Source organism: Aedes albopictus, chromosome 3 (genome assembly GCF_035046485.1).
Source record: "Aedes albopictus strain Foshan chromosome 3, AalbF5, whole genome shotgun sequence".
NCBI classification, from domain to species: domain Eukaryota; kingdom Metazoa; phylum Arthropoda; class Insecta; order Diptera; family Culicidae; genus Aedes; species Aedes albopictus.
Window position 1 is genome coordinate 373,344,703 of NC_085138.1, and position 15,561 is coordinate 373,360,263.

Below are 15,561 nucleotides of genomic sequence, written 5' to 3' on the forward strand. Positions count from 1 at the left end.
TAAATACTTCAATATGCATACTTCAATATAAATTATTTGTTTGTTTGCGCCTTTATTTATGACACTATTGAAGCATTCGTGCCGCCGCGAAATAGTTTACAATTTATCTTATTCACATTTTTCAATTCACTTTAAAGTATCTGACACTGCTTTTACAATTGTGTATGTAAACTTGTATCTTAATTATGTTCATTATTAATAGTAGTCTGATAATCCAAGTCTAGTGATTTTTTTTCCCAAGGAATAGAAAGAGTTGGTGTCATAATCAATACAATACTTGAAACTGGAAACTCCTGATTTTCCCCTATGGGTTATAGGGAGGGGCGGGACATTCGAGCCTACTCATCAGTGGAAAGGACTTGATATGCTAATCGGTTTAGCATAGGGCAGATACAAGTCTACTGGTAGACGTATCGCCCAGCGAAACAACGCAGATTGGCCACGGCCAGGGGGTGCGTTGATTATAACATAATAACAGACTTCCTTGGGCATAGAGTATCTTCGTGCCTGCCACACGATATACACATGCAAAATGGTCATTGGCAGAGGAAGCTCTCAGTTAATAACTGTGGAAGTGCTCATAGAACACTAAGCTGAGAAGCAGGCTTTGTCCCAGTGAGGACGTTACGCCAAAAAGAGAGAGGATATCATATAACGCCTGCAAGTTATGCAACCGAGCGAACTGTGCCGCTTCTCCTTCAAAGCTCTTCAAAGTAATCAATACACAGTCTATCATCTAAATATATCCCCTAACTCTAGCTTAGCTTAGAGTTAGGGAAGAAGAAGAATTTAAGAATTTAAGAAGTTATTTATCGACAGAGAGGAAGAATGCAACGATATGCCCAATTGAATTTGTGATCTGTCAATTACACAATTCACACTGTCTTAAATATTTAAAATTCATCTTTATTAGGCATAACTGGCACAAACGTGAATAGAAATCAATAGAATTTGTTTTCTTCTAAAACTATCGAGTACCGATTAAAACAGAACAGAATCAATAATAATTGTTGGAAAGCACGTTCTTGGATTATTACAGAATGATCTCGTTCTTGAAACTTCGGCTCAGTTCCTTGTGCGGCAGAACTATGGAATTGAGCAGTACCATCTCCGAGGGAACGCTCACCGAGTAACCCAGGATGGTAATCGACGGGTTGAGACGACCATCGTTGTTGAACAGCGGCGGGTTCTCCATCTTGGCGAACGGTTTGTTCGGATCCGGATCGCTGGGCGTTCCCTCGACACGGGCCCACATTCCGATCTGGGAGCTGCGACCCACTGGGAATATAAAAGTTGAAATTAGTTTTGATTAGCGTTCGGTATTCGAAGGAGAGAGGCGATTCTTACCGATACTGTGGAGAACGAGCGTGTGATCCTTTATAACGGCATTCTCAAGGATGATCGATTCGCGAATGCGAACTCCTGCTGCGATAACAACCCCCGGACCGACCGATACGTTGGGTCCAAGCTGAAAGTATAGTTTTTGATGAACTAATTTATATTTGGGACGATAGATGTTATTTTCCAAAATAAATAATGTTATACTTGCTTTATACTAGTGGTGTGCCGAGACCAGATTTATCGATATTATCGATATCGGTTTACCCAATTATCGAAATCGAAGCGATATCGGTTTCCAATTATCGATATCGAATCCGATATCCGATAATGAATGAAATATGAAATTTTATTTTAAAATGTAGTAATTATCAGGGGCGTACAATTGCGTTTCAATGATACACTTTCATGCAACATTTGAATGAGTCACTTCAAGTGTTTCATACATTTTTCTAATGACTAAAGGTCGTTAAAAAAAACTTTTCCACTCATCGTAGCACTCGGTAGTCTCCCACCCGGTCGCATTGCTTGTGCTTCACCCGCCAGAGCATTAGTGTCTCACTGGTGCGCGCTAGTCTCTCAATGGTTACGGGCGTCGGTTAATTGGATTTAAGTGCTCGAATTTGTTATCCTCTTTCATAAAACATAATTATCATTCTATTGGCGTGCACCACTATTTAAAAATGTGGTTTAAATAGTGTTTTTAGCATGTTGAAGTATTTCAATGACTCATAAATGAAACGAAAATCCAAGTGTATCATCCCATGTTTCATACACACTTGTTTCTGTAGCAGCAACGAACGAGTGTGTTGCTGGGTGAGAGATGAAGCATCACAGCAGTCCGTTCGCATGGGAAACGATTTGCTACAGTCGTCGTACGTCATGTTTTCCTTTCGAAATTGCACGACCCTGGTAATTATATACATTTTACGGTTTCTGTTTCGCTGATGACTTTTTAAAGTGAAAATATTAACTTTTTAAGGTGAATATAGAACGAAGCCACACCTTGAATTTTCAAAAGCACAAATCTGAAGAACCAAGTATCGCACTACCAGTGGGTGACCAATCGATCAATTTTTCAGCTCGGTGCGATGTTTGGTTCCTCAGATTTGTGCTTCCAAAATTTCAAGGTGTGACTTCGTTCTATATGTTCTTGCAGCCTTGATGCAACAGCGGGAAGCCACGTTTATTAATACTCTCAATACAGATTTCTTAATCGCTCTACCACAGACAAACAGACGTAATACCTTTAACGATTTTCATTGAAATCCATCGCCCAGTTCACACTATCACCTGGTGGAAAAGTTGCACGAATCACTGTGTTATGCAATATCGTCAACAGAAGGCGCTAGTGTGAAACGTCAAACGCATAGAAAAACGATGCGCGCGCCTGTGGTTGTGAAAGCCACAACTATGAAAATTTAAAATGATCGTTTAAAGCGTGGTCGATGGAAATTTCGCAAGTGTTACGTCTGTTTGTCTGTGGCTCTACTCTTCCCTTGTTGACCCTTAAGTAAATAATATTGTCACTTCGCCACCATATCGGACGTCGCACAACTAGCGACGTTTTTGGAAGAAGTGTGCATCTATCTCCTTGTCATCAACAACAAAGCGCAGGAGTCCCAAAAAAGTTGCGACACTTTTGGACCAAGAAACATGCAATTTTTGATTGATTGTCTTTCTTGATTCCAACCGGATAGACAATATGCCGTTAAACCTTACGTTGCACAGTGTTCGAAATCGATGATTTTGCGATCAAAATTAAATAACTTTTTTTAGGTTGGTTCTAGAGAATTGGCGTGTTCTACAAAGTTTTTCTGCATGCTAAAAGGCGTCTTTTGATAAAATGTAATAAATGATTAATCCCCCTAGAAGTGAGATAAAAAAATTATTTTTTCGAAATATTTTTTTAGAGGTTTAACGTCTTCGGCAAAGTTGTAGCCCATAATAAGAGAACAAAAATCGTAGAACACGTCAAAGCTCCATCTCTTACGGTTTTTGAGATATGGAGCGTTTTGTGCGAAGTACCCCTAAAACTAGTTTTTTCAGTGTAGCTTCAAAAGATAAAATCCTACAGTTTTGTGACCTTCTACAAACTTGTTCAGGACGTCAAAATACACATTTCTTCCAAAGATGTCATGTCATTATATCTTAAAACAAAAAAGTTATAGGCAAATTTGTCGTATTTTAAGGTGTACTTTCACCTTAAGTAACTATTTCCGGCGCAAAATGGCGCAGATGGCTCAATCGGTAGTTGAAAGATTAGACTTTTTACTATCACTTGGGGGTGGAAACCCTCGTGGACAATAGTGGGAAAGGTGGTTTAAATTCATGACAAAAACTAATTATTTTGTCTATAATACAAGAAAAATAAATTTAAAAAAGTAATTAAGAAGCTCACAGTAATTTTTACTGCACTGTGTTTCTTCCGCCAATATTTTACAACGTTTTTACAAAAAACCAGTGAGTTTTTATCACTAAAAATTGAAACATAAGGACAAAATATTGTTCCCGACAGTTATAACTAAAGCTAGTTCTAAATAAAAGTATTGAATTTCTTCAAACTTATGACAACATATCTATGCCCAAACGAATGACTACCTACCCTCTACCCAATAGTCATACAATTGAATGGCTACGGTGGTTAGAATATCAAATGGGTTTTGATAAATACCTTTGCAGTTCTTATTAAGGTAGTTGTGATTTTACATTCTTCAATACATATTTTGACGATTTTCTGGTGAAAATAAAGTAGATCTTTTTATATTAAATGATCAATTTGATAAAAACAAATATTTTCAACTCGATGTTTGTGAAAAGTACTGTTAAAAATATGAAAAATACTTCAATCAACTCATGATGCAGACGATGGGACGTCAAAACATGTAATTGGTTAACGTCAAGAGATTAAAAATAATGTTTGAAATAAAAAAAAAACATCGCATTATTTCGCACACCCTGTATTTTATTGATTTATATCTGATATATTTCAATTGCTTCCCAGGTGTAAGTCAAACTCGTGGATTACCGAAAAAGCATAAATACAAATATAAATATAAATACATGAAAAAAATTTTACTCTGTGTTTTGTTGCACATCTTGAACTGTTTAATATTTCCTTCTTCCTATTTCTAGCGCTACATAACTTGAATATTGCCCCAAAAAAAAACTTCAAATAGGTAATTTTAAAGTAACTTTATCAGAAATTGCCTGATCATCAGATAGTAAACAAAATGAATTCAAAAGCATGAATAAAATATTCTGTTAGGTAAAAACAATGCTCAAAATCGACACGAATGCACCTTTGGCGTAAAGTATCGCTAATTTAAGTACATAAATAAATAAATCATGCTCAAAAATGTTGTAAAATATTGCTGGAAATTACGCAATGCAGTAAAAATTACTGCGGGATCCTAAATTATTATTTTTTTATTTATTTTCCTTGTATTACATACAGGCAAAATAATTAGTTTTTGTCATGTATTTAAACCAGCTTTCCCACTATTGCCCACGAGGGTTTCCACCCCCAAGTGGTAGTAAAAAGTCTAATCTTTCAACTACCGACTGAGCCATCTGCGCCATTTTGCGCCGGAAATAGTTACTTAAGGTGAAAGTACACCTTAAAATATGATAAATTTGCCTATAACTTTTTTGTTTAAAGATATAATGACTTGATATCTTTGGAAGAAATATGTATTTTGACGTCCTGAACAAGTTTGTAGAAGGTCACAAAACTGTAGGATTTTATCTGTTGAAGCTACACTGAAAAAACTAGTTTTAGGGGTACTTCGCACAAAACGCTCCATATCTCAAAAACCGTAAGAGATGGAGCTTTGACATGTTCTACGATTTTTGTTCTCTTATCATGGGCTACAACTTTGCCGAAGACGTCAAACCTCTAAAAAAATATTTCGAAAAAATAAAATTTTTATCTCACTTCTAGGGGTATTAATCATTTATTACATTTTATCAAAAGACGCCTTTTAACATGCAGAAAAACTTTGTAGAACACGCCAATTCTCTAGAACTAACCTAAAAGAAGTTATTTAATTTTGATCGTAAAATCATCGATTTCGAACACTGTGCGTTGAACTATCCATTCGTAATAACTCCACTGAAACGTCAGCCGATTTTCTAAATCAGCGAGACTTGAAAATTTTCTCTTGCTGCAAACTTAGTTGGCTAAATAGTACTGATGGACTGTCCGATATCGCGCGGAGAATATCGTCGATATCGGATTTTAAATTATCGGATATCGTATCGATAATTTGAACCCGATAATTATCGATAATATCGGATTTATCGATATCGGCACACCCCTACTTTATACCCTTTGAGCAGACCCCATTCAATCTATAAGTCTCCTGTAGTTTATTATCGAATCCCCAAAGCACTCACCGTGGCCGTTGGATGCACCGACGCCGTCGGATGAATGTGCACGTCCGGAATGATGTTGCACACCAGACTGCCATTGCTGTCTTCCGCAGCCTTAAGTCCCGCATTGGCCAACCGTTCCGGATGTGTATTTTTGTACAGTGCCAGGTAGTGCCTGTTGGCGTAGATGGCCGACCCGGCGGTCTTGATTTGTGACCACCAGTTACTGACCGGCAGGGCGTACATCAGCCCCGTCCCGGCCAGTGGCGTCAGGATTTCCTGCTCCAACTGAATGTGACCCAGGTCTTTTCCGTTGCCGTTGTTCAACGTGTTGTAGTCCATCTGTTTCGAGTGGAATACGTTGCCCATCCGGGCGAACAGTTCCATCGAGCACACGTACACGCCACAGTTGATCAGGGTGGAGACGTAAGTGCGCGGCTTTTCCACGTAATGGGTCACTTCCTCGTCTTTGCCCAGGACTAGGCAACCGTAGTGGACCGCTTGCTGGCGGGTTGCTTCCGTTCCCATGATGGATACCTGGAAATCGTGTGGATGGAATTTGTTAATGTTTCGAGAGATATTTCTGAAAAAAAATGTCGTGAATGCTGACGGAGTTCAAGAAAGGTAGCATTGAGAAGGCCAAAAATAAGTCTACGTTGACAGCACCTAATCGAATTTATCTTACTAACCTTTCTGAAGAATTTGTGGCAGAATTCATGGAAAAAAATATCGAAGAAATCTTACGATAATCCCAGCTATAAAATTAATGCTTGAGAAATCTTTGTAAGAATTCTTGAAAAAAAAACTCATCGCAGGGATTCGTAAAAAAAAATCGTACCCGGAATTTCCACTTGTATTTTAAGAGAGAAGCCTAAATTATCGTGGGATTCCTTCAGGGACTCCACTCTAAGTTCCTCCTGGTCTTCTTCCTGGGATTTCTCAATGAATTCCTTCAGGGATTTTCTAAAATTCCCGCTACAATTCCACCAGAGATCTCTCCAACGATTACTGCAGAAATTGCTATCGGAATTTCTCCGAGAATTCCTGCTGGAATTCGCCAGAAATTATTCTTGTGATTTCTGAAGGGATATCTTCATAAATTCCTTCAAGAATTCTTTTCGCCATTACTTCGCGAATTTCTTCAAGGGCTTCTTCAGGAATTCCTCACAGAACTCCTCATGAAAATACAGTTGAAATTTCTCCAGAGATTTCTTCAAAATTAATTACTGTGATACCTTCAGGAATTAATAGAAGAAATAAATAAATGATTTTAATTTTTTCTAGTAAATCCTTTAGAAATTCTTCCTGGAATTGCTCCAGAAATTCTGCAAGGATTTATCCAGAACTTTCTGGTGGAATACTTCTGGAAGTCTTGCTGGGATTCCTTAGGTAATTCCTGGAAAAAGTCTAGCAGGAATATTACTTTAGAAATCCCAGCTGTAAATGCTTGAGAAATTCCGGTTACAATTCCTGAAAAAAAAACTCCACTCGAAGCTCCTCCTGGTCTACTTCCAGGGATTTCTCCAAGAATTTCTCAATGAATTCCTCCAGGGATTTTACAATAATTCCCGCTACAATTCCACCAGAGATCTCTCCAACGATTATTGCAGAAATTGCTATCAGAATTTCTTCGAGAATTCCTGCTGGAATTCGCCAGAAATTATTCTTGTGACTTCTGATATCTTCATAAATTCCTTCAAGAATTCTTTTCGATATTACTTCGCGGATTTTTTCAAGGGCTTCTTCAGGAATTCCTCACAGAACTCCTTCAAGAATGCCTCATGAAAATACAGTTAAAATTTCTCCAGAGATTTCTTCAAAATTAATTGCTGTGATTCCTTCAGGAACTAATTGAAGAAATAAATAAATGATTTTAAATTTTTCTAGTAAATCCTTTAGAAATTCTTCCTGGGATTGCTCCTGGAATTCTGTAAGGATTTATCCAGAACTTTCTGGTGGAATCCTTCTGGAAGTCTTGCTGGGATTCCTTAGGCAATTCCTGGGAAAAATCTAGCAGGAATTCTTGAAGGAGTCCCAAGACCAATTACTTTAAAAATCCCAGCTATAAACACTTTAGAAATCCCGGTAACAATTCCTGAAAAGACTCCACTCGAAGCTCCTCCTGGTCTTCTTCAAGGGATTTCTCCAAGAATTTCTCAATGAATTCCTCCAGGGATTTTCTAAAAAATTCCCGCTACAATTCCACCAGAGACCTCTCCAACGATTTCTCCAGAATTTGTTTTCGGAATTTCTCCGAGAATTCCTGCTGGAATTCGCCAGAAATTATTCTTGTGACTTCTGAAGGGATTTCTTCATAAATTCCTGCAAGATTTTTTTTTTGTTCAGCATTACTTCGCGGATTTCTTCCAATACTGCAGAAATTACTGCTGAAGTTCTCCCAGAAGCATAAAAAAATCCTTAATATTTTTTTTCCTGTGGCTCCTCTAGAGATTTTTCCAAGGATTCTTCCAGGAATTTCTCTGGAACTACCACTACAAATTATTGCTGGTATCAAACCAGGAACTTGTGGTGGAATTCTTTCAGTAATTCCTGCTGTAATATCTTCGTAGATTCCTCCAGAAATTTTTCCAAAGATCTTTTCAGGAATTCCCCTAGTGCTTCTTCCAAGAATTTAATCCTTTTTTCCTTAGATCTACATTTGAGATTTTGTAGGAACTTCTGTTGGGATTGCTTCAAGATTGCCGTGAGAAAATCCTTCGGAATTTTTTCAGTGTTTCCCAGGAATTCCTGGAGGATTCCCAAGAGCAATGATTGAAAATATCCCAGGTGGAAATGAGGTGAGAAATCTCTGCAAGAATTCTTGGAGAAATTCTAATAGGAATGCTAGCAGAAATTTCTAAGGGTATCTCTGAAAAGTTTTCTTGGAATACTTACAGGAATACATGATAAGACTTCTCCTAAAATTGCTCCTAAGATTTCTTTAGGAATTTGTACAATAGTATTGAAGTATTTCTGCATGAATTCCTTCGGGGATATCTTTTACGAGTTATCTAGCAGACACTTCAAAGACTTCTACAAAAATTTCTCAAAGATATACACAAATATACGGGACTTCACATCTGACTTTTTAAAAAGAAATCTTTTTCTTCACTTATGAACACTAAGTCCCGAATTTTATTAATCATTCTCTTTTCACTTGCTACATAGGTCTTTCCTACGGCTGAAGGCCACACTTTTCTATCAGACTTCACTTAGAACTTGCTACATAAGTCTTTCCTACGGCTGAAGGCCACACTTTTCTATCAGACTTCACTTAGAACTTCTAACTGCTCGCACTCAAGGTTTCCTACTTACTGACTGGCCTCGACCACCTGGGCTGAAGGCGCCCCTGCGTCCTCCGGTGGGGCTCGATGAGAATCTTGCTGGCATCAGCGAAAGGCCATCGGATGATGTTGGCCTGGATTGCGTCGATCGAAGTATTGGTGACCGTTGCCGTTCCAGGGGCATTGACACGCGTCGCTCGGGGCTTCGATGTTGCCAACGGTCGGTCCTCATGGTGGATTGCTGACTGCGTTGTCAGCAACTGTATGCTCGTCGTCCAAAGTTCGTTGTCGCCAAGGGTTGATGTTCGTTGTCGCCAAGTGTTGGTGTTCATGGCGGTTTGCCAAGTGCCTGGTCAGCATCTAGTCCACGATGGTAGAGACCGTAGATCGTGGGTAGAGCTTAGGGATGTCCATAACTATACTTCAGAACTTTTTCAGGGATTGCTTCAGAAATTCTTTCAAGCATTTATCTAGGAATACTTATAAGTATACAATGGCTCCTTCAGGAACTCCTACAAGCATTCCTTAGAAATGTCTTCAAAAATTTGTCAAGAAATCCTTCAGGAATTCCTTCATGGATATTTTTTTAGATTTTTTTTTCAAGCATTCTTTCAGGAATACCTCTACGAATTCACTCATAAAGTCCTTCAAAGAATTCTTCAGATGAACCTTAAGGTGAATATATAACGAAGCCAGACCTAGAATTTTCAAAAGCACAAATCTCAAGAACCAAAAGACGGATGGCGCTGAAAAGTTGATCGATTAGTGACCCGCTGGTGGTGACCAATCGATCAACTTTTCAGCGCAAACAAACTCTCGGTTCTTTTGATTTGTGCTTTTGGAAATTCGAAGTGTGGCTTCGTTATATATTCACCTTAACGAAGCTCTCCGAAAATTTCTTCAGAGATTTCTACAAAAAAGAATCTTGCAGGAAAATATGCTTGGAGATACCTTAATGAATCCCTGGGGCGATTTTGTAAAGGAATTTTGAAGTAATTCCCGAAGGAATCCTTGCAGTCCTTACTGGAATTTCTTAAAGGATTTTTGAACGAATTGTTAAAGAGAAATTGGAATAATCGTCTGAAAAATCTTTGGACGAAGGAGTTCTAAAGAAATCCCTGCAGGTATAAATAAAGAAATGCTTCAACAAATTCCTAACAAATTCTTGAAAGGGCTTTGAGAAAAACCATTTGAGGCATTGCAAAAAGAACGTTTCAAAAAATAAAAAAAATAAAAATCTTGTAGGAATTTCTAAAGAATAAAGAATTCCTCTAGAAAACTTCAGAAGGGATATATAGGGTAGCCCCAAAAGAATCGTTCGTGAAAACCTTTAAGAAAATCTTTATGAAATTGTAGGGAATATTACTGAAGGAATTCCTGCAGAAACTCTTGGAGGATTGAATTAGTAAAAAAGTCCTTTAAGTTATTCCAAGATGCATTGTTAAAGATATCCAAGAAAGAGTTCGTGTAGTTCCTCACTAGGAACAAATGATTGATGAAATCGTTACAAAAATTTAGGTTGTAGAAGTTTCTTGAAATAAATCCGGACGAAATTGATGTTATCGCTAAAGAAATCTTTGGAAGTATTAAAAGAAAAATTACTGATGGAAACCTTGGAAGAATATCTAAAGGATTCATTTAAGGAATTCCAGTAATTTTTTTTGGAGGAATTACTGTGAAAATTCTTGATAGAATTATTACATTTTTTGATTGGAATTTCTGAAGTATGCATTGGAGGAATCCTTAAATCTTTGAACAGCTTTTTGGAGGAATTTTCGAAGTAAAGTGTGAGTCAATAATTATTGTGCTATTTTCAAACTAACGTAACTTTTTTCTTACTTCACCAAAATCAACCAAATTCTGCACAGTTTCTCCTTATAGTCTATTGTTTACATATAATGAATTGAGAAGTTATCAGTGCGGATCCGGTCGATATAGATCAAATGTAGTTAACAGTTCTAAAAAAGATGTTGTACAATCACATGCTAAAATCAAAAACCATGGTATCGCACCTTGGAACAATTAATGATTATACATTATCGGATTATCGATTCGAACATTAAGTCAATAGGCTTCAGGAACGGTTGTCAGTAAAACATAAGCTTGGAGCTGGGTGAAAACCAGGCACGATGCACATAAACAAACCAGAGAGCTTCAATTATTTGTTCCAAGTGGAGCCTGAACATGTCCACATGGAGGGCGTTAATTGAAAATGTCGTGAATTTTACTAAAACGCATTCTAAATTTGAACCTATACCAAAAAGTTGAAATACATACATTTACTAAACTACTGTAAAAATTTGGTTTCATTTCGTTAACTGTAGACAATTTGCGAATCAGTTGAAGGTAAGGTGGCACAATAATTAACGACTCACCCTTTATTTCTAGCAAAAACACTTAAAGGATCCATTGGAGGAGTTCCTATAGAATTTCTTGGAGAAATGTGTATAACAATCTTCGAAAAAGTCCAACAGGAGTTATTATAGAAAAACATGGAGAAATCATTGCATGAAAGAATTCTCTAACGATTTCTTGTACAACATTACTTGTAAAATACCTGGGTAAATCATGTGTGAAATTTCTAATGGAATACTTGGAAAATTGTTTGATGGATTTTTTATGAAATTCTAAGAGAATACTTGAATAAATCCTGAACGAATCTTTGGAAAAATCGCAAGAAGATTTATTGGATGAACTACTAAAGAAATCTTTGAAAACATTCCTGAAGGAAATTTGTGAAGCATCTTTGAAGGAGTTTCTTTAGAATTTTGAATAAAGCCTTAGTAGATTTCCTAAAGAGATTCCTGAAAAAATCCCAAAAGTTATCTTCAGTGGAAACCTTGGAGAAATTATTAAATAAAATAAACAAGGAATGCTATATTCGATTGATAAGATTTCATCGCAGGTGTTTCTTATCTTTGTTAAAGTTTGAGATCCTTGAACAATTCTGGAGCAACATTTGAAAAGGACATACAAGCATTGGTAAACAATGGCTTCAAACGTCGCTCCTGAGCCCACATCAGCTTATTCAAACAAACTAAGACCTTACCAGATAGAGCAAACATCGATCTTTCGGATAACGGTGTCCATTTGCGTGGGCGGGCTGCTGTTATGCCCCACGGAGCATTTTCGAAAAAAGACACAAGACCTCTTGGGCCCTTTTCAAATGTTGCTCCAGAATTTCAGAAAGAATCTTTAGATAATTTTCAAGAGATTTTTTGGAAGAAATACTTAAGAAATCCTTGGGAAAATTCCCGTTGGAATTCTTGAAGCAATTCCTGAAAAATTAGCCTTGCATTAATCACTTAAACTATGCTTCTAAGCATTCTAAAAGAATTCCTGAAGTGGCAAAACAGTCTTAGGAGGAATTCCTGAAGGGATCCTTGGAGAAACTTTTTAAGAAATTATTTGTTTTTTTTTTTTGTATGTTAGGCTCTCTTTTCCTTTACTATTTAACTCCGTATTCTATCCTACTCAAAAAAAAAGGAATGAAGCGTATTTTTGTTAGAAGCTCGGACGCTAACAACAATTAAGGAATGAATCGGTGCCGTAATTGCTTGTTTTCGAATAGGATGAATTTGGGATCGTAAGATCACTAAGGGCACGGTGAGCCTACCAAGAATCCTCAGATAAATTAAACGATTTTTGGAGACATTTCTGGAGGAATCATTAATAAATCCTGGAGAAATTCTTGACTGAGATGCTTAGAATGATTTTCCTTTTAAGTTTCTCTTAAGAATTTTGATGGAGTCTTATCAAAAATAGCAATAGAAATTTTTAGAAGAGTTCCTAGAGGAATACTAGCAAACATTTCTTAGGGAATCATTGAATAAACTCCTTCTAAAGTAGATGGATAATTAAGAATTCTTTGGAGGAAGCGAAAGTTTTCCTATAGATTTCCTTAGAAGAACTTCTGCAGGAATCCTTGGAGAAATTCTTGAATTATTACCCAATGAATTCTTTGGAAATATTGTGGAGGAATTCTGTTAGTAATATCTTAGAAAAATTCCTTAGAGAACCCTTTTCTTAAGAATTTCTTAACAAATCTTTAAAATAACGCCAACATGGGTGATGAATGCTTGAGGAAAAGCCAAGATAAATCGTTGGAGAAATGTCTGAAATAGTTATGTGAGGGAATAATTGAGAAATCCTTGAAGAATCATTCTCGAAATACTTTATTGTGTTGAAAAATCATTAAAGGATCTCCTGAAAGCTTGGAAAAATTCTACTCTTCCTCTGGCGGAATTCCGATGCTTTTTCTTGGAAGAATATCGGGTTGCAAAGGAATTATTGGGGATTTTTTTGTAGTTATTTTGGTTAGAATTCTTTGGATGATTTTCTAGATGAAACCTTAGAGATATTACTGATCGGACTTCCTGATTATATTTCGAGAAATACTGAAGAAATGATGAAACTTTTGCAAGAAGCTTTTGAAGTACTCTAAAGAAACATCCCCGGAGACAATACTGTAAGAATTCCTGAAGGAATGCTTAGAGAAATACTGAATGCATTAACCACTTAAAACATTCTTGATGACTAATTATACTTCAAGAAAGATTTCACAAAGAAAATGATAAAGTAATCTTTGAAGGAATTCCTAAAAAAAATGTTAAAGTTGTTGTAGACACTGTATTAGTATATTGTTATTACTAATAGAAATATGTCTTCTAAAAATTAGTAACAATAATAACAATAACAAAAACAAACAATATATTATTGTAGGATTTTGTTTAAGATTCGATCTATGCCAATTCTCATCAAATTTACTTCAGATCTTCATCTTCCACCATCTTCCATATCCCAGGAACATTCTTCTCCATTTTACCAACAAAAAAAAAATCCTGAACCAAACTCACCAACGCTTTCTCGCCCTTGCTGACGTGAAAATCGTACAGCTGCTGCAGAGGAAAATCAGCGCAAACGTCCCCATTCAGCACAAAGAACGCACTTGGGTTCCCCGAACGGATCTGGTCCCGGAAGTGGTACATACCACCGGCCGTGCCCAGTGACGTGAACTCCTGCAGGTATCGAATGTTCACATCGTACAGATTCTGCATGTTGCTCACGAACTGTTGCATCTGTGAGGCCGGATAGAAGCCCAGGATCAGTATCTCCTTCAGTTCCTTGATGCGAACGCATGCCTCGATATGGTGCTGGATGACCGGTTTTCCCGCGATCGGGAACAACGGTTTCGGGGTGTCCAATGACAGTGGGCGGAACCGGGTTCCTTTAGCAAAAAAAAAAAAATGGAAAATGGATGACGAATTAAAGTAAACAATCGTTATATGATATTTGGAACGTATGCAATTTCTTTAACATTTTACCTTTCTCCGGTCCACCAATAAGGATTATAGCTTTCAACATTTTAAATCTAATCTACTAGATAAAACTTGTTTACACAAGAACAAAGAACATATATTAATTAGACCGAATTTCAGCAAAGTTCCAGACAGCGAAGTTTTTGATGATGAAAACACTACACGTCTCCAGCTCTGACGTTTTCGGTTTCCTTTGCTTTTACGATGGCTTATCATCATCAGCAGGGAGCTTCGTTTTGGTTCCCGTTCTATACAATCCGGCATAAGAGAGAGAGAAAACTGAAAGAAGTAACCAAGAGCAACGAGAGAGCCGGCTTCGTCCATGTGCGGCGACTCAAAAATTGATGAAGAAATGAGGAAGGGACTTGGGTGTATTAGGGTGATCAATCATTACACAATTTTGGATAATCTAAAAAAATGACATAAAGCTATAGCACATATGTTCTACAGAATGACAAATAGTTAATTCTAGTGGATCAAAGTTGTATAAGAAAATTCAAATTTAATCATATTAAAAAATAGCCCTCTCCTGATAAATTGGTGAGTTCGTTTCATACTACTTCTTCTATTCGTTCATTTCTTTCTTGTGAGTTTCAGTTTTGCTCGCGATTGCTTCAAAACAAAACGACAAATCGATTTTATTGTCCATGCTCTATTGCGGTAACTTAAAAATTATCTTTGAAACTCATGTGCTAAACAAGACTGGCAACTACGATGATACTAATTTCTTGATATACAGGTATGTTCCGTTTTTGTCACTATCCGATTTCGTCAACACCACCAATGATGACATAGAAGATGTACACGCTACAGTAGCTTTCAACATATTTCAAATTCAGCTGTAAATAATGTTAATTTATGCTTTCTTTCACACATAATTTTACTTCTTATTTGAACATTGAGAAGAATTATTTCAATAGTCCAATAGAAAAATCAACCGAGCCAATTTAATTTAATGAAAACCTGACAGGAGGTGGTAGGAGGTAACACGTGAATATCAATATCATCAGCAACAATTTTGTCGTTTTGTAAAATGGCTCAACCATTTTCCAAGTGTAACACAAGTAGCCAATCATGATAGATCAATAATAGATGGGATTTGCATATAAAATCACCAAAGGACGGACTCGATTATCTGGCAATAGGAGAGAATCACTCTGGATAATCGAACAATTTTATTTTATTTTATTAGCCTATTGTGTTAGGGTACCGTAATTGGTGTCCCTTCCGGGAATTGCTCCAGGATG

At 37.0% G+C, this 15,561-nt stretch overlaps 2 protein-coding genes across 2 annotated transcripts in view; both read right to left on the minus strand.

Moving 5' to 3' along the window:
• The window catches only part of LOC109397131 (NADH dehydrogenase [ubiquinone] 1 alpha subcomplex subunit 9, mitochondrial), a 440,561-nt gene that overhangs the window by 1,732 nt on the left and 423,268 nt on the right, over positions 1-15,561 (minus strand). The window lies entirely within an intron of this gene.
• On the minus strand, positions 886-14,511 carry LOC109397140 (mannose-1-phosphate guanyltransferase alpha-A). The gene is made up of 5 exons (XM_029875057.2): positions 14,321-14,511; positions 13,853-14,223; positions 5,737-6,249; positions 1,348-1,468; positions 886-1,278 (listed from the first exon to the last, which is right to left on the minus strand). The coding sequence occupies exons 1-5, from the start codon at positions 14,358-14,360 to the stop codon at positions 1,034-1,036; spliced, it is 1,290 nt and encodes a 429-aa protein (XP_029730917.1). The 5' UTR covers positions 14,361-14,511; the 3' UTR covers positions 886-1,033.

Coding starts and splice junctions, on each gene's coding strand:
- LOC109397140 (XM_029875057.2), bottom strand. CDS start 14,360: ATGTTGAAAGCTATAATCCTTATTGGTGGACCGGAGAAAG. Junction 14,224..14,320: donor TATTGGTGGACCGGAGAAAG/GTAAAATGTTAA, acceptor TTTTTGCTAAAG/GAACCCGGTTCCGCCCACTG. Junction 6,250..13,852: donor GCAAGGGCGAGAAAGCGTTG/GTGAGTTTGGTT, acceptor CACGATTTCCAG/GTATCCATCATGGGAACGGA.